The sequence below is a fragment of the Mirounga angustirostris genome, unplaced genomic scaffold, assembly GCF_029215605.1.
Source record: "Mirounga angustirostris isolate CCGP_5_RB_7025 unplaced genomic scaffold, mMirAng1.0.hap1 SCAF_10, whole genome shotgun sequence".
Taxonomy (NCBI): Eukaryota; Metazoa; Chordata; class Mammalia; order Carnivora; family Phocidae; genus Mirounga; species Mirounga angustirostris.
The window spans coordinates 121,114,340-121,141,039 of NW_026991718.1; the positions used below are offsets into that span (position 1 = coordinate 121,114,340).

The 26,700-nt window shown below is 41.6% G+C and overlaps 1 protein-coding gene across 1 annotated transcript in view; it reads right to left on the reverse strand.

Annotated features, from left to right (window-relative positions):
- The window catches only part of PTPRT (protein tyrosine phosphatase receptor type T), a 748,756-nt gene that overhangs the window by 386,987 nt on the left and 335,069 nt on the right, over positions 1-26,700 (reverse strand). Inside the window, exon 7 of the mRNA XM_064571786.1 lies at positions 15,207-15,316. Coding sequence (XP_064427856.1) covers positions 15,207-15,316 — 110 coding nt within the window. The remainder of the gene's footprint in view (positions 1-15,206; positions 15,317-26,700) is intronic.

Genomic DNA, 26,700 nt, shown 5'->3' on the forward strand with positions numbered 1-26,700 from the left:
GTGGTTGTTGCGACCCAGACCCACAAGCACTGGTAGGGAAATCCTGAGATGGGTATGGTCATGGTGCAGGGAGAGCACGGTTCTAAACTGAGGCTCCCAGCAAATGTTCCTAGAGGGATAGAAAGTCTTGGCCAGAAGAGAATTCAGCGCTCTATGTGTCAATCTCTAAGCAAGTTACACCCCCTCTCCAAGGCTCAGCAGTGAATGGAGATAATGACCCTCACTTGGGAGGGTTTAAGGCTTGAGGTCAATTACGTGATGACAAGCATTCTGAGTGGTACGTGACACTGATAACAGGGGTTTCAATGGGGTCCTAGCAGGAAACAAATGGATAATTCAAGGAAAGTCTGATAAAGGAACGATGTACACTGTAGGAGGGGTGAAGGAAACAGGGCAATCACCTGGGGTCTTATAACAGTGCAGACCCTGACTCAGATCTGGGGTAGAGCCTGAGATGGCACATTTCCAGATGATGCTGACGACAGAGGACACACTTTGAGTGGTTAAGCCTTCGAGGCCACCCAAGTGCTCTTCCCCAGATTAGCTAATCGAGGCCATGGGAGGGCGTGCCTGGTGGGGTACCCAAGTAGGTCGGTGGCAGAGCCTACAAAAACCTAGCTTTGCGTCCCCCAGTTCTGAGTTCTTGTGGGGCCCCCAGGACCTTTTGGGAGATTGTCAGAGGCCAGGCGCTTTACTTGCTACTTAAGGGCAAAGGGGAGAGGGAGCGAACAATGAGTTGATGAAGCAAAAGTGTTTCCGGCACATCCTTGGACAGTGCAAATGGATGTGCCAACATGTGTGATGAGCTCTTCACACATCAGCCTGCTCTGAGGGGATCATGAAAGCTGACATAAATCTCTGGTGGGCTGCCAAAGGCCTGCTTCTCAGAGTGGCTGGCATAAAAGCACAAGACTCAAAACACATGCTCACACTGGTGCAATCTCACATACTTGGAGAACAATCTCATAATATGTATCAAGAGTTGCAAAGGTGTTCATTCTATTCAACCCTGTAATTTCATGTGGGGGAATGTCTAAGACAGAAATACATGGAATAGAGGAGGAAGAAAGCCAGCCATGACTCTGAATGACAACTGGGTAGCGACAAACACCTAATTCTTACAATAGTCCTGAACTGTAGGCTTGAATATTGCTTCTCCCATGTGCATTAAAAAAAAAAAGTTTAAGAATATAACTCAATTTCAGAGCCGTTAATTTGCCCAAAAGTCTTCCATCTAACAGGTAATATTCAAACCAGGATTTGAATCCAAAGGCCATGCTCTTTCCACCATCACACAACACCACATGTGCACACTAGGTTCATTACCATGTTATCAGAAATACAGAAAAACAGTAGTGGAATGGATAAGTAAATTAGGGTATATACACTCAATGGGAAATTATGCAGTCATTATAAAAGATAAGCTGTTTCTATGATGCTATAAAAGCATCATAATTGTGATAAAATGCTTAATGAAAAATTACAATAGCAAATTTTATGTAGTTATAGTTAGGTAAAAGATGTGCGCATATTAAAGATAAAATACAAGGAAAAATAACTGTTATGCTAGGGGAAGAGATCATACATGATTTTTTTTTCTCTGATACCCAAACTTCCTGTAATATTGTTAAAAGAATTGGCTGGGGGAAGGCTAATCTTACAGAATACATGTGTTGGTGAGGACTGCAAAAAGCAGACTATACATAGAGGGTCCTGAAGGGAAGTTCCAAACACAGTCCTGAAACCACCATGCATGCTCCCATCCTCCTATGGCCCTGTGTTTCAGTCAGAATTGTGAAAACACTCTAGCTGAGTCACTCCAGTGTTAAGTTACACCCCTCTAGCATCTTCCCTGGAAGGAAGTCACAGCACAGGTACCATATCCCAAGCAGTAGCACCATCATTAAAAAGAACTGCCTTCCAGAATTGCAGATGCTACGCTCACACAGAGGGTGGGAAAGGACAAAAGGGCAGTTAAGCATCACAGATGACATTAGGACAACCACCTAGAGTGCTCTGAGGGAGGGGTCCTGAGGCCATGTTAAGGTCTAAGGGAAGTGGGTGGCCTGATTGATTATTGATGTCTACCATGGGAATGGTATTAGGGAGGAGTGGGGACACACACATACCCCATATTCACCTCCATTTGTTAGGAAATAAGCAAACGGAGACTTAAATTTTAAAACAAGAAGGAAAAACAGAACTACCCCTTCTAACTTTGGGTTTATAGATTTCCATCCAGATGTGTGCATACTGTTGTAATCTCCTCCCTCAGATCCATTCCTATTGAATGAAGAGGGCTATTATTCTGAGCTCATTTCTACAATCAATGGAAGGCATGTGAATGTCTCTGCTTGCTACCGACAAATCTACCGAGAAGGAAAAGGAAAGCAGAGATTCAAACTTTGCTAACCAGCTGTTTAAAAAGATCCCAGTTCATTTATACCATATCCCCAAAATTCTGTCTTACGTTCTGGGGAGATCAGTCACCATACCCCACAATAGAATGATTAGAAAGTAAAATACAGCCTCTGTACTCAGGGGATCAGAAAGTGATTAAATGGGATAGTTAAGTAGATTACACTGAAATTGGAAAATGTTTGACATAGCGAAAACCCAAATTTTGCAATGTGGTCATAATCATGCAAGAGATATAATTGCACAAAGACTAGAAAAAAAATAAACCCATGTGAAATGGTTGGCGTGTGAGGGCCTGGGAATGGGGTTACTTTCCTCTCTCCATCTCCCCAACACCATGTAATGTTACAATGTCACTAACATTAAGAAAGAATAAATTCTTCTAAAAAAAATCAAGCCATCATAAAGAAATCCATATTTAAATATGCTCTCTTCACTCTGATTGAAGTTTGGAGGACAGTTTTATTCATGCAACAAATATTTATGGAGCGCCAACTTTATGCCAGGTACTGTTTTAGGTACTTGAGATATAGCTGGAAAAAAGACCCGTCACCTTGACAAATTGACCTATTGGAAGTGGAGCTCTATGTGTTCAATGTAAACTCACTGGTCACTGGAACCTCATGTAGTCTGATATCTTAGGATTTTTTATGGTCATATCAGGTTATATCTGTCAGTTAACTGATATGAAGAGTTACTCTTAACCACCATCACTTTACCCTAGCCATCAAAAAGAACCTCTCTAACCTTCATTCATTAAGAAAAAAAAAAAAGTTTTCAGTGCCTACTCTTTTCCAGGTACAGCATACGGCATTGAGTTCTCAAGCAGTGAGTAATACAGATGTGTTTCCTGCCTTCATGACACTTAAAATACAGGAAGACACATTTATAAATAAAGACACAGTACTTATGAATTGTGATACATGTTTTCAGACAGGAAGTGCTAGAGAACAACAGTGAGTGGGTAGAGTCCTACTTAAGTAAGACTGTGAGGAAGGGCCTTTCTGAGGGAGTAGTATGCATACTGATTCCTGTCATATGAGAATGGATTAGTCATGGGAAAGGAGGTGGAAGAGCTTTCTGTTGGCTGAGAACTCTGTATGCACGGAGCCTGAGGTATGAAGGAATGTGGCATTTGGAGGACATAAAAGAAGGTCAGTGAGACAAGAGAGAAAAAGAAAATGCAAGATACAAGGTCTCTGAGACCTAAGCTAGTAGTTCTGATTTTATGTGAAATGCATTATTCTCTGTAGGTAAAATAATAAAACCTTAGAAGACAATAAAGAAAACTTAAATAAATATAGAGAGATTTACCATTGTAAAGATGTCAACTACCACCCATGATGTTCTATATGTTCAATGCCATTCTGATTAAAACTACCACAGGGGGCAGGAATAATCAAGAGTTTTCTGAAGAAGGACGAGGAGGAGAGGGCTCTGTCAGAGATCAAGATTAAGAACTATCATAATTATGACTGTGTGTGGTTGTAATGTGTGGGTTCCCCATGGAACAGAGAGCTCAGGAACAAATTAATGCATTTAAGGAATTCTGGCCTATGTCAGATATGGCGGGGTGGATCAAGGAAAAAGAGGGGAGATTTTCAAAAGGACCTGGGAAAAGTGTTTATCTACACGGAAAAAAATGAATTTTGCACCCCATCTCACACCATACACAAAAATTAACTGCAGATAGATCAGAGACTCAAATTCAGAGAGAAAAACCATACACCTGTTAGTAGGAATATAGGGAATCATCTTTGTCACCTTGGTTTCGTGAAAAGCTTTTGAAGGACACAGAATGTGCTAACTAAATATGCCAAGACTGATAAAATTGGCCATATTATATAATTAAGGGCTTTTGTTATCAAAAGATAATTTACAAGAAGCAAAAAATGGCAAGTCACATATGTAACTGACAAAACAGTATCAAAAATATATAAAGGACTACTACATATCAATAATAAAACAGGTAATCCAGTAAGAAATGGGCAAGAAATATGAATAGGTACCCCACAGAAAAGGAAATGCAAATGAGTAACAAATATACAAAAATATGCTCAACCTTCTTAATAATCCAGGGAATACAGAGCAATACAACAATGAGATGCCATTTTATACCTATTTAACTGGCCAAAATTAATAACCCTGACAATACCAAATACCGGAGAGGATTTGGAATCATAGGAGTGCCTATCCTTTGTTGGCATAAGTATAAGCTGGTGAGACTAGTTTGGATATAAACTCAAGAGAAAACCTTACACATATACAATAGGAGATATGCACAAGGATGCTCATCACCACTGTTGACAAAGGCAACATCCTGGAAGCAATCCCAAATGCCTATCAAAGACTAATGGATAAATGCATTGTAATATCTTCACACAATGGAATATTATATGGCAGTCAGGATGAATGTGCTAGGCTACACTCATCAATAGGGATGACTGGAAGCAACATAATATGGAGTTGAAATGTTTCAAAAGATTATATACAACTTATAACTTAACTTAAAGTTAAGACACTAATAAAGCAAAATAATATGCCTTTAAGAAATGCATACAAGTAGTAAAGGTATATAAAAAGGAATTATATACAGGATTCAGGATAGCAGGGGGAGTCAGGAGGTTGAAATGAAAGTAGCTCATAAGTAGATACAAGATACTGTCAAAATCCTGGTTGCCTCGGTAGCTGGTACGTTATTACAAAAATGAAATAAAGAGTAAGTACAAATGAGGGTCATGCACAGACCAGTGAGGAAAGTGTTTCATGAAACTAGGAGTACAAATAATTCAATTTTGGGGGCCCAAGTGGTAGGCCAGAACAGGAAGGATCCTTTGAAGCTATCTGGTCCAATTCTCCCAGGTCTTGGATATAAAAGCCAAGGCCCAGGTAGGGAAAGGGACTCACTGAAATTTATTACTTGACCATGGCAAACTAAAAGTCAGTTTTAAATTTCCTAATTGCATAATTTATTATTGGCTTGAAATGACATGGACATGCTAAAAATATACATAAAATAAAAAGAAGACCAAGAAGGCAATAACCATTGTTATGACCTACATTCTGAAGGGCTCTGAAGGTGACCCAGCCTGTATGTGTGTATGTGTGCTTGTTTGCATGCATGTATGTGTGTGTGCTGTACATACGTATGCATGTATGTGTGCCTGCTGGATGTATGTATGCATGTATTGAGTCCATCACGATGTAGGCCAAGGCTCTTGGGTGTTAAGTTTTAAGGAACTACTTTTCTCTTAATCGAGCGTGAAGAAGTAGTAGTCGCAGAAAAGGGGACCTTAGCTCAGAGTGAGGGGAGGAGAGCCACTGGCTAGCTCCTGAGGTCAATGAAAGAATAATCTCTGAATCACAGATTTGAATTCCAGCCTCCAGAGATTCCAGAAAGAAACCTCCAATGTCCTTATGATAGACGAGAATTGCAATCACCCTTCATTTGGGTCCCAAACACAGGGCTGCTCTGACCACAACAGAAACGGAAGAGGCAGCCAGTTAAAAGCAGCAGGCCACGCTGCACTGCCCAGTCCGGGTGGAATTCCAACAGGAGGAACAAGGTAAAACATCGGAGATGAAAAGAGAACAGCTTATGATGTTTAAAGAGGCACTTGGCAGCTTAGACACCACCGCTGGGCGCAGCTTATTGAAAGGACCATGTAGCCAAAGAGAGGGTTCCATCTCTGGCTACGTGGCTGTGTGTACAGCTGTTTCTCTACACGGTCCTCTGGGTGCACAGCACATCAAAACCCAGGTTCCCTGCCACGTAAGGAACATGAAGGAGAGCCCGGCTGTGCCAAATGCAGAACTACCTTGTCATTTCCTTCCCTCCACTCTCCGAGGACAACGGCAAATGCCAGGGATTCAGGTTTAACCTGTGGATTTTTTTTTTAATTCAAAATTTTCCTTAAGAGAGGAATTATGGCAGAAGGGCATGAGAAACAGCAGTGAGCCTACGGAAATTGCAGGGAGCTTCTCCCATGACATTCCTATGGCATGGATAGGAGGTGCCCTGGAGTTCCTCCAGCCTGGAGCAGACAGACAGAGCCCCTGGTGTCTCTGGTGCCTCCAACAGCCAACTCTCCAAAGAAACAGCAATTCTGAGGATGCCATTGAGCATATACGGTCTCACACACATGCAGATGAACACGTAAGTGCATATGTGTGTACACATGCCAGTGTGCAACCACATAAACTCACATACGTACAGGCTCGTACACACACACACACACCAAGACCAATATACTCATCCACACGTGCACACTGAGGGAATATTCTCTATGCAGCAACTTCTGTTTTCTCACAGCTAACCCGATGATTAATGTTTATTGCAAAGGCTCCCTATCTGCCAGGAGAACTGTTCTTGTTACCTTGCTGTTCTTCAGGTAACAAGTGCCATACATCCGTCGATCCCCTCCTGTCACATTACCTGGCTCCTCCACAAACACCCAAGTTGTAATAGAAAAAAGAAACACCCTGAGGCGCATAGACAGGCATTCCTGATATTCCACAAGTGGATGACAGGCAGCTCTAATGGTCTCACTTACATAAATACAACTTACCCACATCAGAACACAACTTCCTTTCCTTCCAGACTCTGAGTGCCAGAAATCCCAAGATTTAGAAGAAGCCCTTTGGGCAGATCTATTGGGTTTTGTGTGTATGTATGTCTTTTTTAATCTCGCAAATAAACAACAGAACTAATTTCTCCCATACAGGGGAGGGGAAAATATTCGTAGGGTAAAGTTTGTGCTGGGCTCCAGCATCAGAATTGCAAGATGCCAGAGGTAAGACACAACAGGATACTGGCACGGCTCTGTGTGCCTTCAGTTACTCCACAAGCTATTTAGCAACCGTGAGGAAAAAAGGCCACAGCACTTCTGGAATTTGAGCCTTAGGATAATTACTACCTAGCACCTGTCCGTTTATGGATGAGTTAGCTATACTATAACATTAGGTAATGTTGGATTCTGGCAGAGTCAAATGAAGACAAGGGAAGGCCAGAGTCAAGACTGTGTTTATTTAGCTGGTATTTGGCTAGGAAAACATATCAGGGTGAATTTATTGGATTCATTTTATGCAGTATTTTTCCCCAACCCTGAATGTACATTAGAATTTCCTGAGGAACTTAAAAAAAAAAAAAACAAACCCACACGGATAAAGACTCTTCCCCAGAGATTCGGATTTATTTGGACTGCAGTGAGACCCAGGCATCCATCTATCTTCCATCTATCCATTTATGTATCTGCCTACCTATTTATTTATGTTTTGGGGCTCTCAAGATACGATTCTAAACTTCAGCCAAGCTTGAAACCACTAAATCTGTTAGATAAAACTTTCACCATTACCCCTTGTTAAGACAAAGCACAAATCGGGGCGCCTGGGTGGCTCAGTTGGTTAAGCGACTGCCTTCAGCTCAGGTCATGATCCTGGAGTCCCCGGACGGAGTCCCACATCGGGCTCCCTGCTCAGCAGGGAGTCTGCTTCTCCCTCTGACCCTCCCCCCTCTCATGTGCTCTCTCTCATTCTCTCTCTCAAATAAATAAATAAAATCTTTAAAAAAAAAAAAAAAGAAAAAAAAAAAGACAAAGCACAAATCTACACATTCACCTAAGGAGTATTTATTGAGCACACACTATGTGCAAACTTCTGTTTTAGGTCCTGAATGTACAATGAAAAGCAAAAACATACATGGCCATCATCAGTGCAAGACCAAAGGCTCCCAGGCTGGAGAACAAGGGACGAGCCATTGACACAGTTCAATTCTGAAGGTCATCTGCAGGCAGAGTTCCATCTTGCTCAGGAATGCTCAGTTTTTTGTTCCATTCAGATCTTTGACAGACTGGATGAGGCCCACAAACACTGTGGAAGCCATCTGCTTTACTCAAAGTCCATTGACTTAAATGTTAATCTTCTCCAAAAACACCCTCACAAAAATATCCAGAATAATGTTTGACCTCATATCCGGGCACCTCCGCTCAGCCACAGTGACACATCAAATAACCATCACGTGGCCCACCCTCTTATGAGCCTAAAGGTCCCACAGATGACACTAAAGCACACAAACAACATGAGTTCAGACTGAAAATTGTAGGGAAGAAAGAAGCAAGTTGCTGGATGAAGTGGACAGGAGAGGGAACCCGTCTCTTGGAGGTGAATAAGAGGAAGGAGCCAGTCGTGAGAACTATATCGTGACTACTGCTACAGGCAGAAGAAATGACATTTGCAAAGCCACATGAGCTGGAGAGAACTTGGTGGGATTGAGAAAATCACAGAAGGCCAGGGGGGCTGGTACACAGAAGCAAGGGGAAGAGGGGCTGGGGATGACATTAGAGACAGGCAGGCAGGCAGGGGCCAGACCATTCAGGGCTCAAAGTTAAAACCAAGCCAAAGCAGGAAAGGTATGTGATCGGATTTACCTTTAAGATGTTCTGTCTGGCCAAAGCGTGCAGTGGAATAGTGTGAGTGGGGGTTAGGGGATGGGTAGGGAGGTCCTCAAATGATCCAGGCATTGGGTGACTGCTCAGAGCAGGGTGGTGGTAGAGATGGGGCCACGCAACCTAACCTGTGTCTATTTTGGCAGGAGGAGCAATCAAACTTACTAGAGCATGAGATGTGTGGCAGGTGGGGAGGAATGAATGATTCCCACATATCTGGCTTAATTCAAAAGAAAGAAGAGCTTTTTTTTCCTAGTTAGAGCCTGGCTCAAGTTATACCCAATAACCGCCCGCATTATGCAAATTGTGTATCTTAATTAACGTAGATCCAGCCTGAATTATGAAAATTCTTGCTTTGGGCTGTGTTAGTCACTTCCTCCTATACCACCTCCAGCTCATGAGGACCACATTCCATCGCCCCCCACTGTCTCTCTGTGGACCAGAGCCATGTGTGTGTCTGGGGAAGAGGGAGCCCTAAGAGGCCACTGTGGCCAAGCCAAAGGACAGAAGGAAGGTGTGCCTGAACATCCAAGCTGAGTCAGTACCTCCTAGGGGCCTCCCTCTGTGAGAGCTTGCTCAGAGGCCCATGCCCACAGTCGCCCCCTCTCTCCATCCCTGTGTGCCTGCTCCAATCCCAGGCAGAATCCCTCCCAATCTCAGCCTTACTGTAATGCGCTATGATGGAATGTGCATTTCTGGGGCCCCTGCTTTTTGCTCAGATCAAATCCAGCCATCTGTATGCTGGAAAAATATTGACAACCCTCTGACCTATCGTACTTTTCAAAGCGCTCCCACACGGGAATGCCGCCTTGTTTTATTGAGGCAAAGTCTGTGTTTTATTTAACTCTGAACGCCAGGCACCTAGAATAGCTTGCAAGATAAATGTCAATCAACTCTAGCATAATCAAGACACCCATTCCTGCCTCATTAGGGTCCTCTCATTCCCTTTAAGCTTCTCAGATTTATACACTGTAATTAGAAACTTGGTGATTCTGAGTGCTCCACAGCAAGGCTTACTGGGAAGCTTCACGTGTCTGAATTTTAAATATTTTCACACTTCGTTAACCCAGTTGCTAGTGTAACATCTTCTGGCCCAATTCCCTCACACTGTGTGATTTTTATTTTTGGACAGAGACGAGAACAATTAATTGAATTGAAACGCGTATTGATTACTGTTTTTCATGAACTCCGAACAGCTTGCCGCTGAATGATTTTATTGAAGAGTTTTTAAACAACTGGCTGGATTGTTTCCTCTGTGACCCTATTCTGGCTGCAAGCACCCGCCTGCAGTTGCAATGGTCTGTTTTGCGTGAGTTGTGTTGTTTACAAGAGCGAAGTCAGAGCAGGAGAGACCATGCCAACCTTCACATGCAGGCCCTGGACAGGGGAACCCTGCTATCTCGTTCAAACCCAAGCAGGGCTCTGGAAGAGTCTAGGGGAATGGCTTGATGTCCACATCCCTGGTGAAGCTACTCAGCCCTCGGATCCCATGTGAGCAGGGATATTACTCCGTTCCATTCAGTGGCCACACAGAAGGATTATTCCTTCAAGGCCTACAGTGTTTTTATCAGGCAGAACTTCCTGGGTCCAAGCTGTGAACGTGTAAGATGTCTTAGGCCAGTGCTTCTCACACTTGTATATGCACATGCATCATCGGGAGATCTTGTTAAAACACAGACTCCGATTCAGTGGGTCTGGGCTGGGGCCCGAGATTCTGCATGTCTGATGTTGATGTGTTGGTTTGTGGAGATGAGGCCTCTGACATTACCCAACCCTGGGCACTATGTGTCACTCTGTTAGGAAACCGATCACAGAGGTGCACTCTGTATGGCCCACTAAAGTACAAATCCCCGAGGATCTGTAGGCCAGAGTCTAATTCACCCTAATGCCTCCTGTCACAGTGAAGGTGAGGCTGGCTTCGGTGGGCTCCGATGAGCACTGTGAGCTCCCACTTCGGTGGGCAGGGAGAGAGGTCATAACTGCTGGAGAATGAGACCATTTCACAGCCTCAGAGGGGCATTAGGGACAGGGCTAGACTCCCGTTCCTTAGGGAAGGGAGGTCCAGGGTCTCATGGTCCATGGCTCTAGGGAGTGCATCTAAATAAGAACTCCTGACTGAAAGAAAGGCATCAAAGACCAGTTTAGCAGCAGGAAAGAGGCAGATGTGACAAAGCTTTTGCATCTTCCACCTGGGTACAAGATCTTCCAGTAAAGAGCTGAGCCCTCATTGCAGCATCATAGGTAATGGAAATGTCCTTGCCTCTGGCACATTTTCCAGATGTCTCCAAGATGCCTGTGTATCCACAGCCCATTAGCCACATAAAAGCCGGGTGATCTTTTAAAAAATATAAATCTGATTCTTTCATTCCTCTACTTAAAATTCTCCTAGGGCTTTCTATTTCTCTAAGGATAAAGCACAAACTCTAGAATCCCTGCACAACCTGACCCTGCCCACACACTTCCCCCACGGTCTCATCATCATCATCCATGTTATGAAGCTTTAGTCACTCTGACCTTCCTCCTATTTGTTAAACATGCCAAAGTCATTCCTACCCCAGGGCCTTTGCATTAGCTGTTTTTCTTCAAGTGTCATCACTGCTTTGTGTTCAAAGACTCTGGCCACAGGCAAAGTTTCAATAGCAGAGCAACTCCAAAATGAGGTAGAAACCTTTAATTTTATGGGTTTGACATGGATTTATTTTTCTCTTGATTCTTACCCAGTTGAAGCCTGGAATAATCTGGCACCTTCATATTACAAAGAGGGGACTAAGCCCAGAGACAGAATGAGACATAATCAAAGCCACTCAGATTTGGAAGAACTGTCCAAGGATAGACCCAGACATTGTGACTTAGACACACGGGGAAGGAAATTTAATTTTTTAAACTTACTTGAACCTACTGCACTGAATAATATGTACAATATTCACATAGTCATAACCCTCCTTTACTACATCCACTGCCCCTTTTCTTGGCTTTTGACTTTGCCAAGTCCAAGATTATATATAGGAAGGTACAGAGAATCCTAGATTTCTCTTCTATTTGTGTTATCCTATTTTTCTTTGTCACAAAATATACTATTTGAGACCAGAAGAGGGTGATTTGTAATTTATGGGTTCCTCTCTAGAAATTACAACCAGAACCTGATTTTAAAAATCAAATTGGTTTCATCTAATTAAATTTGGAAATTGCCTCATAAACACATACTCTGTTATAAATATCTTTAAAAGCAAGGTCTCCTGCTTATGATCTGGAGCAGGAATGGGTTGAGCCCAGCGTGGAAGGGACTCCCCGTGTCTCTGCTCAGGAGGACAGTCTCTTACCAGTTGCTGAAATTTTCTAAAGAGTGGTGTGGTCTAGACCACTGCTTATCCAAGTTTCATGCCCATGTGAACCACCCAGGAATCTTGCTAACATGGAGACTCTGATTTAGGAGGTCTGGTGGGGCCTGAGATGCCGTGTTTCTAACCAGTTCCCAGTAATGCCAATGCTGCCGGTCCATGGACCACATCGAGTAAGGGGCAAGGCAACCACACTTGAATTCAGGACCCACAAATTTGCCACCTCAGCTCTATGAGCTTGGTCTCCATACTTGACCTGAGTTTCAATTTCCTTATCTTTATGTACTGTGAGAGCTAACATTTACTGATGCTATTTCTAAATGCCAAATACAGCATTAAACAGAAATAGATGTTTATAAATCAATATAAATGGGAGGCTACTTGAGGTGCCCACAGTTACACAGCAAACAAGTGGCAGAGCTAGGGTTGAGAACTAGGCTGTTGGACTTCAAAAGCCAGCCTTCTTACCTTCTGAGGCCCCACTAGCTTGTGAAGCACATGGCCACAGCCACATTTATGCTCAAAATACAATGACCTCAGCCCACAACCTCCCTGGCTCCCTTCACAGCAACATCCAAGAAGCTTAGCATACTCCCAGAAGGTGACCCCCCAGAGCTCACAAACAAGTCACACAGCTACAGCCTTCCGTCTCTGGCTCTCTGTAATCACAGCCCAGAGAGCAGCCAAAAATCTATCTGAAGATGTCTTGCCAGAGCTCTGTCCAAGACAGTCCATCCCAGAAATGCCAGCATCCCCCATGACTGGTCTTTGAAAATGTACAAGGTTCGGGGCTCACACACCAGTGAAAAGAAGGGAACACTCCCCCAATCTGTGCCCACCTTGGTGCCCAGAGCTCCAGAGAGTGTGCCATACAATGAGCCCTCAACTTCAAGGAGCTGCTGCTCAAACAGGGCATGCCCTTCACAGCTGGGCTTGCTCCCTTGCTCTCTCTCCTCCTCATAGAACGGCATGAGTGGGTTTCCCAGCCCAGCCCAGGGTACATCCCATTAGAGGAAGAAGTATACTGCTCCCAAGGCAGAAGTCGGTCTGTGCAGGGCTAGGACTCCACCTGCCACATGACCCAGCCCAGTGGTTTCCAAGTGCAGCTAGGCACAAGGACTAGGGCCTTTTCAGGACAAACTTGTCCTCAATTCAAGGCAAAAAGAGAGAAAATAAGGAGACTCATGAGTTATTCATAAAGCTAAATTTATTCAATTTGAAGGACTGCCTTTTATTCTTAAATTATGTCCTTTCTGTATTTTTGAAATGATGTCTTTTATGAAATGATGTTAATAAAAAATGGTAAAGAACTGTATGTTGGTCCTCCAAACCTTTTGAAATGTTACTGGCCTGTGAATTCCAAAAATCGTGAACATCTGGCATAGAGAGCCATTTACGTAATAGTACCAAGCAACTTAACTCCCTAAGTTCTGGGTCCCTTCCCTCTGCTTTACAAAGAGCAGGTTGCCACACACAGTAGATGTCTATTTCAGAGGGGTGTGTGTGTGTGTGTGTGTGTGACTGCAGCATCTGCTTCACAAAGAATGACAGGTAGCTTTGAAATGATGGGGCTTTGTTTCAGTTAAGGATCCAGTCCCTCTCTTCCCCAGGGACGTACTACTGAACATGTTCTGGAACGGTCAATATGGTCCCTCCCTCCTCTAGTGGGTTCCCCAGGAAGGAAGCTTCCCCAACCACGTGTCCCAAGATGGAGCATTAGACAGCTCTTCTTTTGAGGAATGCTAGATGTGGTGAGCTAAGGCATTTTCTTCAGTACCTGGACATGATGGATGGTGTTCTGCTTTCTTGGAGAGCTCTGAGGTCCTTCCAGGTCTCTCTAGAGAGCTCTTGTGTCCATCAAATTCACCTAAATATTTCTCCCTCACCAATACTCTAACTTCCCTCCCTTACGTAGGGATATTCTTCCCCAGTTCACTCTCAGGACACCTCAATACCTCTCAGTACCTTCCTGCGTGAGCCCTCGGTGTCTGCAGTACATTTCAGCCTGGGGATGCTTGGAACCTTTCCCACCTCAGACCCTCTAGAGGAACCCTCCTAAAGCAGCCATCACCACTCCCATTTTGCAGGGGAGGAAGCAGGCCTGGAGAGAGAAAGAACTGTCGGAAGTCATGTGAGACCGTGGAGGCACGGCCAGCATGCTGGGCTCCATCCCTGCAGCTCTGGCTTCCACTCTTCCCTCTGCACCTCTGCACTGCTGAGCTCTCCACTGCAGCCCATGCCACAGTCTCCGGGGGTCTCCGAATATGCGGGGTGGGAGGAGAGTCAACCGTGACCGCATGTCAGTACTAGAATTCAGCTCCATCCGCCTTATTGAAGTTTTATTGTTTGTGTTGGTTTTGCAGTGGACCCCTACACACTTTGTTCTAGGTTTGAAAGTTTTCAGGAAACCACGTCATGTTGGCTTGATGGGTACCTTCCTGCCAGAGAAGGTTCTGCTCCACCTCTGACATGATAAGGCCCTGCTAATGCTGGGAGGGGGCTTTCGGACACCATCACCCAAGCAGCAATAAAGTATGCTGTAGCTGCAGAGCGATATTAAGGCTCAAGAATCATGCAGCCCCAGGGTAGAGAATGACACTAGGATTATTCCGGAAGCGCAGAAACCGACAGGTGTAGGATGAACATCATGTGAGCACTGTGGTTTTCCAGACAAAGTGAACTGTCACTACTGTTTGCCAAGTGGGGGTTTTCTTGGCTCTGCTGGGACAGTCTGCCTCCCTGAGTGCTGACTCCTTTCTCAAGAGATTAGTAAACACTTCAATATGTGGTATGTCCAGTTTTCTCTGTCACTGGGGCTATCAAGCAGTTCAACTGTATGCCCTTGTGTTTCCTTCCCACTACATTGTCAGAAACCTCTGTAAGTTGTGTCTCTCACTCACCTTCATGCTCTCAATGGAGCTCTGCACACAGTAGGAACTCACCAACTTCATGCTGAAGTAAACTAAATAAAGCCAAGCCAAGCGGTACAGCAAAAGGGTCTTCTTACCTCATAGAGTGTGATGACTCCATTAGTCTCATTGGGAGGTTTCCACTGGATGTAGATCTTCTCCTCAAAGGGCCCTCCTTGGATGGATTCTAGGGGAACAGCTCCTGGAACTACAGAAGGGAAAAGTTAGGAATCTGATGTCACCTTCCATCCCATTTCCCCAGCCCAGTTGACCTAGAACAGCAGTTGGCCAAGCTTTCATATAAAGAGTCAGATAATGAATACTTTAGGCTCTATGGGCCATACAGTACCTGTTGCAGTTGCTCAGCTTTGTGCTTGTAACACAAAAACAGCCACAGACAATCCATAAACAAATGGATGTGGCTGCATTCCAATAAAACTTTATTTTAAAAAAAAAGGCACTTGGCTGGTGTTGACCCATGGGCCATAGTTTGCAAACTCCTCTCCTGGATAGTCAATGGCTTTTTATCTTGCAGACTGAGCAAGTCTGATCTGGAATTAAACTGACCAGCACAGGGAGGACATCAGTAGACCACGGCACTCCCAGTGGGTGGGATTCTAGAATCAGACTCTTGCCTTAGGACTGGTAACTGAGGAATGCAAAAGTGAGCTTCACTGCCATTTTCCTGACCCTGTCAAGTTGTCTCCAATACTCCTTAGTTTCCTAACTCCTGAATCCAACAGGATCTATGTGTCTTGAAACCTCAATCCAGTTACAAGAAGTCTGTCTCATTCCAAGAAGGCAGCTAGTTTGTCTCGCTGCTGAGTCTCTAATGCCTGGCACATGGCAGATGCTTAATAACCATTTGCTGGTTGGTAGAGTAGGTGAATAAATGACCCATGCCAGCATTTTGCCCTAATGAGCAAAACCTCTCCTAGGCTGCTTTTGTAACCAGGTCAGTTTTCTTGGCAACGTCCTCCTGCTGGATTCCAGCATCATTATGACAGTCTGGAAGATGCTGAACCATAAAATAAATGATTCTCCAAACTTCCAGCTATAACCCCCTAGGGAATCATGAATTCATGTAAATCATTACTGGATCTATTTATATTTTGGCATTATAAAAGCAGGTACTTTTACTAAGCACTTACTCTTTGATCAGAATTTTACATACATTATTTCATTTAAGCCACAAAACAGCTTTGCCCAGTATGTATTATCTCCTTTCTGCTGATAAGGGAACTGAGGCTAAGAGAATTAAATAACTTGCTCAAGGTCATCCAGTTCTTAAGTTGTAAAGAGGGAACTGAACACCTGTCTGTGAGCTTCAAAGCATATACTCTTAATCATCACGCTATGCCTCTCTCGATATAGCCTTGGCCATATGTTGCAATCAGTTCCCTATTGTTAAATTAAAATATATTTAGTTTTTCTCATTATGGACATGATACACAGAATTTGTTGAATATTAAGAATATACAGAAAGGGTGAAAAAAAAAAGAACAAAATCACTCATAATCCCCATAACTGGAGATATTTTTCCAGTATTTTTATGCCTATGCATATACATATTTTTAAAAATTAAACACATATTGTGTTGTGACCTTCTTTTATCACTGAACGAAACACAGATTTTTAAAAATCCTTAAGTGTTCTTTGGGGCCATGCATTTTAATGCCCCATTATAGTCACCATTATTATTGGGCATTAAAATTGGCTTGAATTTTTTATGATAAGTAACACTGCAATGAGAATTTTTATAAATAAGTATTTTCATGAAACTCTGCTGATCTCCCAAAGATAAATTCTTGGAAATTAATTTATTGGGCCAAAGTAGATGAACTATTTTATTTTTAAGACTTTTGACACATATTGTCAGATTGCCTTCCACAGAGTTTGTACAATTCTGTGTTCCCCAAAAGAAGAACATGACTATTCCCAATCCTTGCCAACACTGCCTATTTAAAAAATTAAGTGTATGTGTGTGTATCCTTTTTAGAAAACTGGAGAGTGCAGATTTTTTTTTTCAGTTTAATTGGCCATTTGCATTGATTCTTTTATGAACATGCTCTTTATACCCTGTTCTCATTTTCCTCTATGGCTCTTCATTTTTGTCCATCGTTGTCTTGTGAGTTTGTAATTATAATCTGTTTTTAAAGACATACGCTTTTCTTTTTGCATAGGTTACCAATATTTTTTTTATCAGTTTTTCACTTGCTTCTTGAATCTTTTAGGTATCTACAAGCTTCTAAGTTGTCAGATCTCTAATTGCTTTTCCTTATCTATTCATCCTTGCCACAAATATCAGGACTTTGAGGTAAGCACACAAAGTATCAGGAGAATTATAACAAGCAGAGAAAATCTAGTCTGGCAACTCAGGATACTAAGTGGAAGATAAAAGTCTATGGATTAGTAAAAGTTCCTAGGGCAAAAGTACAGAGGGTAGGTGTTGGAATGTGGTGGGTTGCTTTTTGTGAGGACAACAGTGGAAGAAGCAAGGCCATCCTGGGAAGAAAGGATGGTAATTCATCAACGGGGTGATGGTGGTATAGAAGAGAAGCAGATGGTGTAGGAGATTTGCAACTGCTAAGTGAATGTGATTTGGTGGTGATGGATAAGGGTGAAACAGGGAAGCGATGTTCAAGGAAGACCCCAGCTCGTCTGTTTTAGACACCTGGAGTGGGTCAGAGTGCTGTTCATAGAAAGGGATCCTTACAGAAGGGTTAGTTTTGGAAAGGAAGCTGGTGCGTTTTATGATGCTTCGTTTGAGGTGTGTGTAGAACACCCAAATGGCAACACTGAGTAGCAGTTGGAGAGACAAGATTGGGTGATGGCTTAGAGGGAAACCAAAAAAGCAGGTCCAGCACTAAGCCAAGAGGAACTACATCTTAACAATCAAAAGGAAACAAAGAAACTAAGAAACTAAGAAACCATGTTCAGAGAGGAACCTCTGGACCAGGAATGGGGGCTGTCATGGAAGCAGTCAAAAAGGGATCTAGAAGGGACTGGTTCGCAGTGACGGATGTGGCTGGATAGTCATGGAAACTGTGAGCTTCAATTTGCCCACTGAATGTACTGTCTTCAAGGTTACCTGTGACCTACATGAGAGTAATTGAGGGGGAAAGCTGGCCTCTCAGCTCTCCTGCTGAGGATGGAGGAGAGAGCCAAAGGTGAGGGACTGTGCCTACTCAAGTCAGCTATTTGGGCCGTGAGGGGCAGGAATGCAGGAAGAGCAGGATGGACTATGAACCACAGCAGCGCCCCTCCCCACATCCCACCCCCCAAAGGCAGGAGAAGTTATGGCGGAATTACAGGCAACCAGGAAAAATCCAAAACTGAAGTAAGAGGTAGAAGAGTGAAAGACAGGAAATGACTGGAGTGGTCCTGTCCTAAAAAGGCAGGAATCGCGGTGGGTGGAGAGAAAGCACCTTCCCTCTTGTGAGAGAAGACAAGAAAATGTACAGCTGCTTTGGAGAGGAGAGTTGAGGTGTCCTTGGGGCTCCATCTTCTTGAGAAGCGAGGGTGAAACCATCTACTAATAGTCAGGAATTTCGAGAAGCTTTAAGAGGGGCAAAGTGAGCTGAATGGAGAAATGCAGATGCCGGTTTTCACAAGGGTCTATCCAGGGGAGGCTGTGAGTGTGAATATCAAGCTGCTAGCACTCATGCGATGTGTTCTCCTGATTCCAGTTTGGAGCAAATTCTCTTTCTCACCCCAGATCAGAAGAAGAGTCATCTGTATGTTCTCCTACTTGATTTATCCCCACTTTGCTTTTAAACCTAACTCCTTAATCTATCTGGAATGTATTTTATACATTGCACAAAGTAGAAATCTAACTACAGTTCTTTACAGTTTTCTTAGGACAATTAATTGACTGGTCAGAACTTTCCCCAGTGATTTAAAATGTCATTTTCCTAGCATGTTCGATTATTTTATATGCTGACATGTGTTGTGTGGTTCCCTGTTCTATTTCACTGAGCCCCAGCCTCTGATTCTGACAGTATCTCTCTGCTGTGCTCATATAACACGTTTGAATAGCTGACAGAAAAAGTTCTTTTCTTTTATTACTCTTCTTTTGCAAAGTTTCCTGGGCTCTCGCTCCCCATTTGTTTTTCCAGAAGAGCTTTGGAAAAATTTTACAAAACTTCAAAAATGTTCCACCAGAACATTGTATTCTTCACTTCGCTGAGGGACAAATGATGCCGTTTTATAATGGGCCCTCCCACCAGTAATGCTGTATAAATCTTCACTTATTGATGTTCCTATTGTATGTCCCTCCCTTAAAAATATGTTACTAAAATTTCTTACAAATTGCATTTCCTAGGACTTTATTGCTTTTGTTCATATGACTTTTGACTCTATTTAAAAGCTTCTCTTGTGAAATCTATCATAAGCTGAAGTACAAGTAATAAATGTATAGTTTATAAAATAATTATGAAGTGAACACACATGTACCCACTATCCCCTCTAAGAAATAAAACATCACTGTTTCACTGAAGCACCCTGTGTGTCCCATACTGCTGACTTCTCTCTCCCCCTTCCAAAAAAAAAAAAAAAAAAAAAACACTCAATCTTGTAACTAACCTGAATTTTATGTTAATCATTCTCTTTATTTTTATTTGGAGTTATAAATATATACATGTATCCCAAGACATCATTTCGTTTCTCCTGGTTTTCTTTATATATACATGAAACTGAATATTTGTATTATATGATTTGCATTTGTCACTTAACATTGTTTGAGATTCATCCATGTTAATGCATGTAATTTTATTTCATTCATTTTATGAATATACTCTTATTTTGTCATTTAGGAGATGGTGAGATGTACTATAGATGGATGATAGGGCTACTTCTCAGAAGAGCTATTTTAGAACACAGCTCCTATGAATATTTTTGGACATTCAGTTCAATATTTATAAGATTTCACTCACATGTACCTGGGAATAGGACAGGTAGACTAAGGGCCATAAACGTCTTCAGCTTTACTGAGTAAAGTCAAATTGTTTTCCAAAGTGGCAGTAACAATTTATACTCCCTCCAGCAATATTCTGAAAGCTCCTACCTCTATAAATCCTTACAAACACTTAGTATTGTCAGATTTTAAAATTCTAGACCAACTAGTAAGCATGAACTAACACTTCATTGAGGTTTTATTTGCTTTTAGCTATTTACTAAAGAGGCGGAGTATCTTTAATGTTTGTTGAACATTACTGTCCTTTTCTTATTGATTTGTAGAGGTTCTTTCTATATTCTTGTTACTGATCCTTTTATTGGCTATGTGGGCTATAAAAATCTTCTCTCAGTTTGTGTGTTTTCCCTTCCTCTTTATGCTACCTTTGGATAAAGATTAGTTATTAATTTTAATGTAGTCAAATTTATCAGATCTTTTCTAGAGAAGGAAAGAGAGAGACAGACTTAGTAATTTGACTGTAGTAATCATTTCACAATGTATATGTATGTTAAATCATGCTGTTGTACTTCTTAAATATATGCAATTTTATTTATCAAGTACACCTCAATAAAGCTGGAAAAAAACCTACAGACTTAGTAGCAGATGCTGTCAGCGCCCTGCCCATAGACTGGTGCTTACTGCAAAACACTTGCTACTCTACCTGAAGGCTGTGAAAGCAAACATGGTCTCTGCACAGGGCAAGCAAGGAGTCTCAGAGAGTTAATGCCCCTAAAACATCCTTCAAGCAATGAAAGACAGGAAGTTATTGGATGAATATCCTAGTCTCCTCACCGCTTGGTTGGGTTAACTCTGTGACATATTCTATTTATACTTTTCAAACTACCTCCAATAAAAGTGATTATTATTGCCATTGTAGTGGTTGTTGTTTCCAACCCATTGTGGACCATTATTATCATAAAATACAAAACCAAAAAATAGGAAAAGTAAAATTAAAAAGTAAATGAGACTTCTTCCTAGAAACATCACCAAAGGCAAGGGAAGTAAGGGCAAAAATGAACTACTGGGACTTCATCAAGATAAAAAGCCTTTGCACAACAAAGGAAACAGTTAAGAAAACCAAAAGACAACTGACAGAATGGGAGAAGATATTTGCAAATGACATATCAGATAAAAGGCTAGTATCCAAAATCTATAAAGAACTTATCAAACTCAACACCCAAATTACAAAGAATCCAATCAAGAAACGGGCAGAAGACATGAACAGACATTTTTCCAAAGAAGACATTCAAGTGGCCAACAGATACATGAAAAAGTGCTCAACATCACTCGGCATCAGGGAAACCCAAATCAAAACCTCAATAAGATATCACCTCACACCAGTCAGAATGGCTAAAATTAACAAGTCAGGACACGACAGATGTTGGCGGTGATGCGGAGAAAGGGGAACCCTCCTACACTGTTGGTGGGAATGCAAGCTGGTGCAGCCACTCTGGAAAACAGTATGGAGGTTCCTCAAAAAGTTGAAAATAGAGCTACCCTATGACCCAGCAATTGCACTACTGGGTATTTACCCCAAAGATACTAATGTAGTGATCCGAAGGGGCACCTGCACCCTGATGTTTATAGCAGCAATGCCCACAATAGCCAAACTATGGAAAGAGCCTAGATGTCCATCAACAGATGAATGGATAAAGAAGATGTGGTATATATATATACAATGGAATATTATGCAGCCATCAAAAAAATGAAATCTTGCCATTTGCAATGACGTGGATGGAACTAGAGGGTATTATGCTAAGCAAAATAAGTCAATCAGAGAAAGACAAGTATCATATGATCTCACTGATATGAGGAATTTGAGAAACAAGACAGAGGATCATAGGGGAAGGGAGGGAAAATGAAACAAGATGAAACCAGAGAGGGAGACAAAACATAAGAGACTCTTAATCTCAGGAAACAAACTGAGGGTTGCTGGAGTGGAGGGGGGTGGGAGGGATGGGGTGGCTGGGTGATGGACATTGGGGAGGGTATGTGCTCTGGTGAGTGCTGTAAATTGTGTAAGACTGATGAATCACTGACCTGTACCCCTGAAACAAATAATACATTATATGTTAATTAAAAAATAAATAAAAAGTAAAAGTGAAATTTAAAAACATAGAAAAATGCAACCTCCTCCTTTTAAAATACTTAATCTCTATTTCTGTAATTATCTTGTCATGGACCAGGAAGAGTTCATAAGTCACTGCTTGTCCCTGGATCACACTTGGAGTGGCATGATTCTAAAACCCAGTTATTCACAAGGTAATTTTCTTGATAACACACCAATATTAGTTTCCTTCCCTTCTGTTCCACTCTTCATTACCAGGGTGTCCAGGACCACTTTCTAAATCAACTACTTGCATTTGAATCATTATCCCCAGGTCAGATAAACCCAAGCAAAAATAAACTCTAACAAAAGAATCTTATTTAAGAAATACTTTCTCTTAGGTCATAGGAATATTTTCTTAAATTATCTTCAAATAATTTCAAAGTTATGATGTTTGTAAAATGTCTTCAACTCATTTGTAATTGTGTTTTCACATACAGTGTGAGGCAGGGATCCAATTTCAATTCTTCTCCCTATTCTACCACCACTTAACGAAAAAGAAAAACTTATTTACTCAGCTGATCTCCACGCTACCTTTGCCATTCCATCACATTTCTTCATACGTATGGGTCTATTTCTAGGTTCTGTTTTGTTCACTTGTTCTATTAGACTATCCTGCTATCAATACCACATCTTCCTAAGAAACAGAGATTTGTGAGTCTTGATATCTGGTGGAGCAAGGCCTGTAACTTTGTACTTCGTGTTCAGAACTCTCTTCACTATTCTTTTTCTTTTTAAGATTTTATTTATTTATTTGTCAGAGAGAAAGAGAGAGAGAGACTGAGCACAAGCAGGGGGAACAGCAGGCAGAGGGAGAAGCAGGCTCCCTGCTGAGCAGGGTGCTGGACACGGGGCTGGATCCCAGGACCCCAAGATTATGACCTGAGCTGAACGCAGACACTTAACCGACTGAGCCACCCAGGCACCCCTCTCTTAGATATTCTTGCCTTTTCTCTGGCATATACATTTTAGGATGACCTTGTACATATTTGAAAAATGTCTTGTTTCTGTACTGGAATTGCATGAATTATAGATCAAATTTGAATAATTTATGTCTTTCCATACCATGTCTTGATAATATTGAGTTTTCCCACCCATAAACATGGCATCTCTCTCATTTAGGTCTTTTTAAATCTCTTTCAGTTCTTTATACCACACTTATATATGCTCTACATCTTGAAATCTTACATTAGGTTCATTCCTAAATACCCTATATTTATTGCTATTGTACTAGTATCTTTAAAAACATACCACATACTTATTGGGTGATTAGAAATGTAATTGGCTTTTAAATGCCAACTTTTGTCAAGCATGTTACATTCTCTTCTTCATTCTAATAATTTGCGTACAAATTTCTTTGGGTTATCTATGTAAATAGTCATAGCACTGCAGTTGATAAAGTTTTGTTCTTTTCCAGTCTTTTAACTCTATTTAATTTTCCTGTCTTCAACCACAGCCACCAATATGATATTTAGTGGAGAAGATAAGTATCTGTGTGCTTTCCAATGTTAAAGGAAATGATTTTATTATTTTATCATTGACTATGATGTTTGTAGGTTTCTTATTTTCCCTTTATCAGGATAAGAAGGTCTTTTTTATTCCTGATATACAAGGATATTTTCTTTTTAAATCATGCTGAGCTTTAACTGATGCATTTCTGTGTCTAGTATAGTAATGATTCATTTTTGTCCCTCTCTTAATGTAGTGAATTACATTAACGGATCTACTAATGTTGAAACAATATTGATTTTCTAAAATAATATTTTCCTAGTTGTATACAGCAATGGATTGTCTGCTAATATTCTGTTTGGGGTATGTGCATTTAATTTTTTTTATTATAATAAGCTTGTCTGGTTTTGGTATCAAAATTACACTAATGTCATAAAATTAAAAGTCAAGTATTACTTCTTTTTTCGCTCTTTGAAGGTGTATATGTAAAATTGGAGATACCACTGCCTTGAGTGTATGATTGTACTTGTAAGAACATTCGGAACTGGTGTTTTCTTTCTTGGAGAAGTTTATTAAACTACTGATTCTATTTCTCCATTTGCTGTGAAATTATATAAGTCTTTTTTGTGTGTGTGCTGAGTGAAGTTCTGAAGTTTATATTTTGCCAATAATTTTTCCATATCCCATAAATGGTAAAATTTATAGGTATAAAAGGGTATTTAGTATCCTCATTTTACCCTTTTGTGAAATAAGCACTACACAAGTATATAAAACAAATATACATCTCATTAACTTATGAATAATCAATTTTATGCCCTCAAAAGGTAACCTTAACTTCATAATAATAATGAATCTTGCTTTTCATTATAATTTTTATTTCCTAAACATACATCCCTAAGCACTATAGGGTTTATTATTTTTTATATTATTATTTTTTAAGATTTTATTTATTTATTTGAGAGAGAGAGAGAGTGAGAGAGAGAGCACCAGAGTGGGGAGTGGGAGAGGGAGAAGCAGACTCCCTGCTGAGCAGGTAGCCCGATGCGGGACTCGATCCTGGGACTCCAGGATCATGACCTGAGCCGAAGGCAGTCGCTTAACCAACTGAGCCACCCAGGCGCCCTATAGGGTTTATTATTAAATAAAAATCATAATACAGTAAACAGTGCTAAACTCTTTTACAAAGATCAGTATGGGAGAACTAACCTCTTTATGTTATTGACTTCCATTCCATGTACACATTCTACCCCAGCACTTATTTATATATTCTGGTGAGAATGTGGATTAGTGTTTTACTCTGTTTTTAAGTCTTGCTTCTTGATATAATGCTCAGGGGACATTTGCTTTGCATTATCAGGTTAGTCCCCTTTAATAAGAGTGAAAGCATGTTTTCATCTGCCCAATAATCTTTCCTTATGCAGCCTTACAAAAGGTAGAATGAGATGGTTTAGTTTGGTGGGTCGAGATGTGTGCTGCTAGTGATTATAGGAGTCCCTGTTTCAAATATTTCTAACCCAGAGGGAAAGGGAAGAATTTAGATAAGAGGTATACGTGCTTAAGGGTGGGATGGGGAAGGTTTGAGAAGGAAAATGACCAGGCGGCAGGAAGCTTCTTGTCAGAGAAAGAACTGTTTTGATATTTTAAGGCAGCCTTAAGTCACCAGGAACACTGCCCCCATCTTTAACTGGAGAATCTCTTCCCAAAGCTAGCCTTTCATTCAATCCCTTTCTTTTCCTTATTTACCATACCCAAGCTTAGAGAGAGAGAGAGCTCTCACTCTCTGCACTATGGACTGACATATAAGATGTCATCTCCTGCTCTCCAAACCCTCACTCCATCCACGCCAAGCTATAAGCTCACCCTTGCCTTCAGCCGTGGTCAGTCAGAGTCTGGGGGTATTAATGCAGTTGGCCTTGGAAGCCTTTCCTCTTGGGCCCCTGGGGTGAGGAAGGAGTTTCTTTCAATGAAGTTACAGCTCAGTTATCTTTTTCCCATGTAGGTTCCCCTTCTTCAACACTGTGTTGCATTCCTTCCTTCTGGCCTGGGGGTGGAACTCTTCTAGTTCCCAGGGCAGGTTTAGAGGTGTTCTCTTATTTCACTGGGAAGGTAGTTTAAGAATCAGATCACCACCTTGAATGGAAACTCACACTTTTGTCCTATGGACCCAAAAGGCAGCACTGCATGGTGACTAAGATCATAGGTTGAGCCAGACTGCCTGGGTGTGTGTCCTGTTCTTGCCATCTCTTGCTGTATAACCTGGAGCAAGTTGCTTAATCTCTTTGTGCCTCAGTTTCCTTTAAAGTGGGGGATAAAAATAGTCCCTACTTCGTAAGTGTTGTGGTGAGTCAATCTATCAGTACATGTGAAATGCTGAGCAAAGTGCCTGGAACAAAGGTAGTGTTACTCTGTGTTTTCTCCTCCCCCCAGTCCCATCACATTCTCCAAGAACTGCTCTAATGTAGCCTGGAGATACACCAATTTGCTTTTCTGCAGAATCAGGATTATTCCTATTTTCCTTGGTGTTCTTGCCTCTATTCTTTCTGAATGGTGTTATAGTGCTCATCATAAAAGCCATCCTTCCCATAGCTTACTGAGTATATTAAATAGCTTTCTACAAGCATCTTCTCATTTCTAAGGTAAATAATTCTAAAATCTATTTTTAGATAAAATCTGAGGACTCGAGATTCATTCATTCAATAACTTATTTACTGCATGCCTATTCTCTACCTGGCACTGTTCTGGGTGCTTGAAAATATGCAGTAAACAAAACAGAAAAAAAGTGGTCTCCTCCATGTGCATTCTAGTGAGAAAGACAGATACTAAAATGTATAGTGAAATACATAGTACATCCAATAATAAATGCTAATGAGAGACATGAAGCAGAGAAGAGGGACAGAGTCTGGTGCCTGAGGCTTCCAGTTGTTCATAGAAAGGTCAAGGAAGATCCCCCCTGAAAAGTGGTATTGACTTGAAACAGGTGTAGGAATCAGCCCTGTTTATTTGGGGGAGGATCATTCTAGCCAGCAGAAATGGCCTGCACAAAGATGCTGAGGGATGAACACAGCTGGTATAGCTGAGCAGA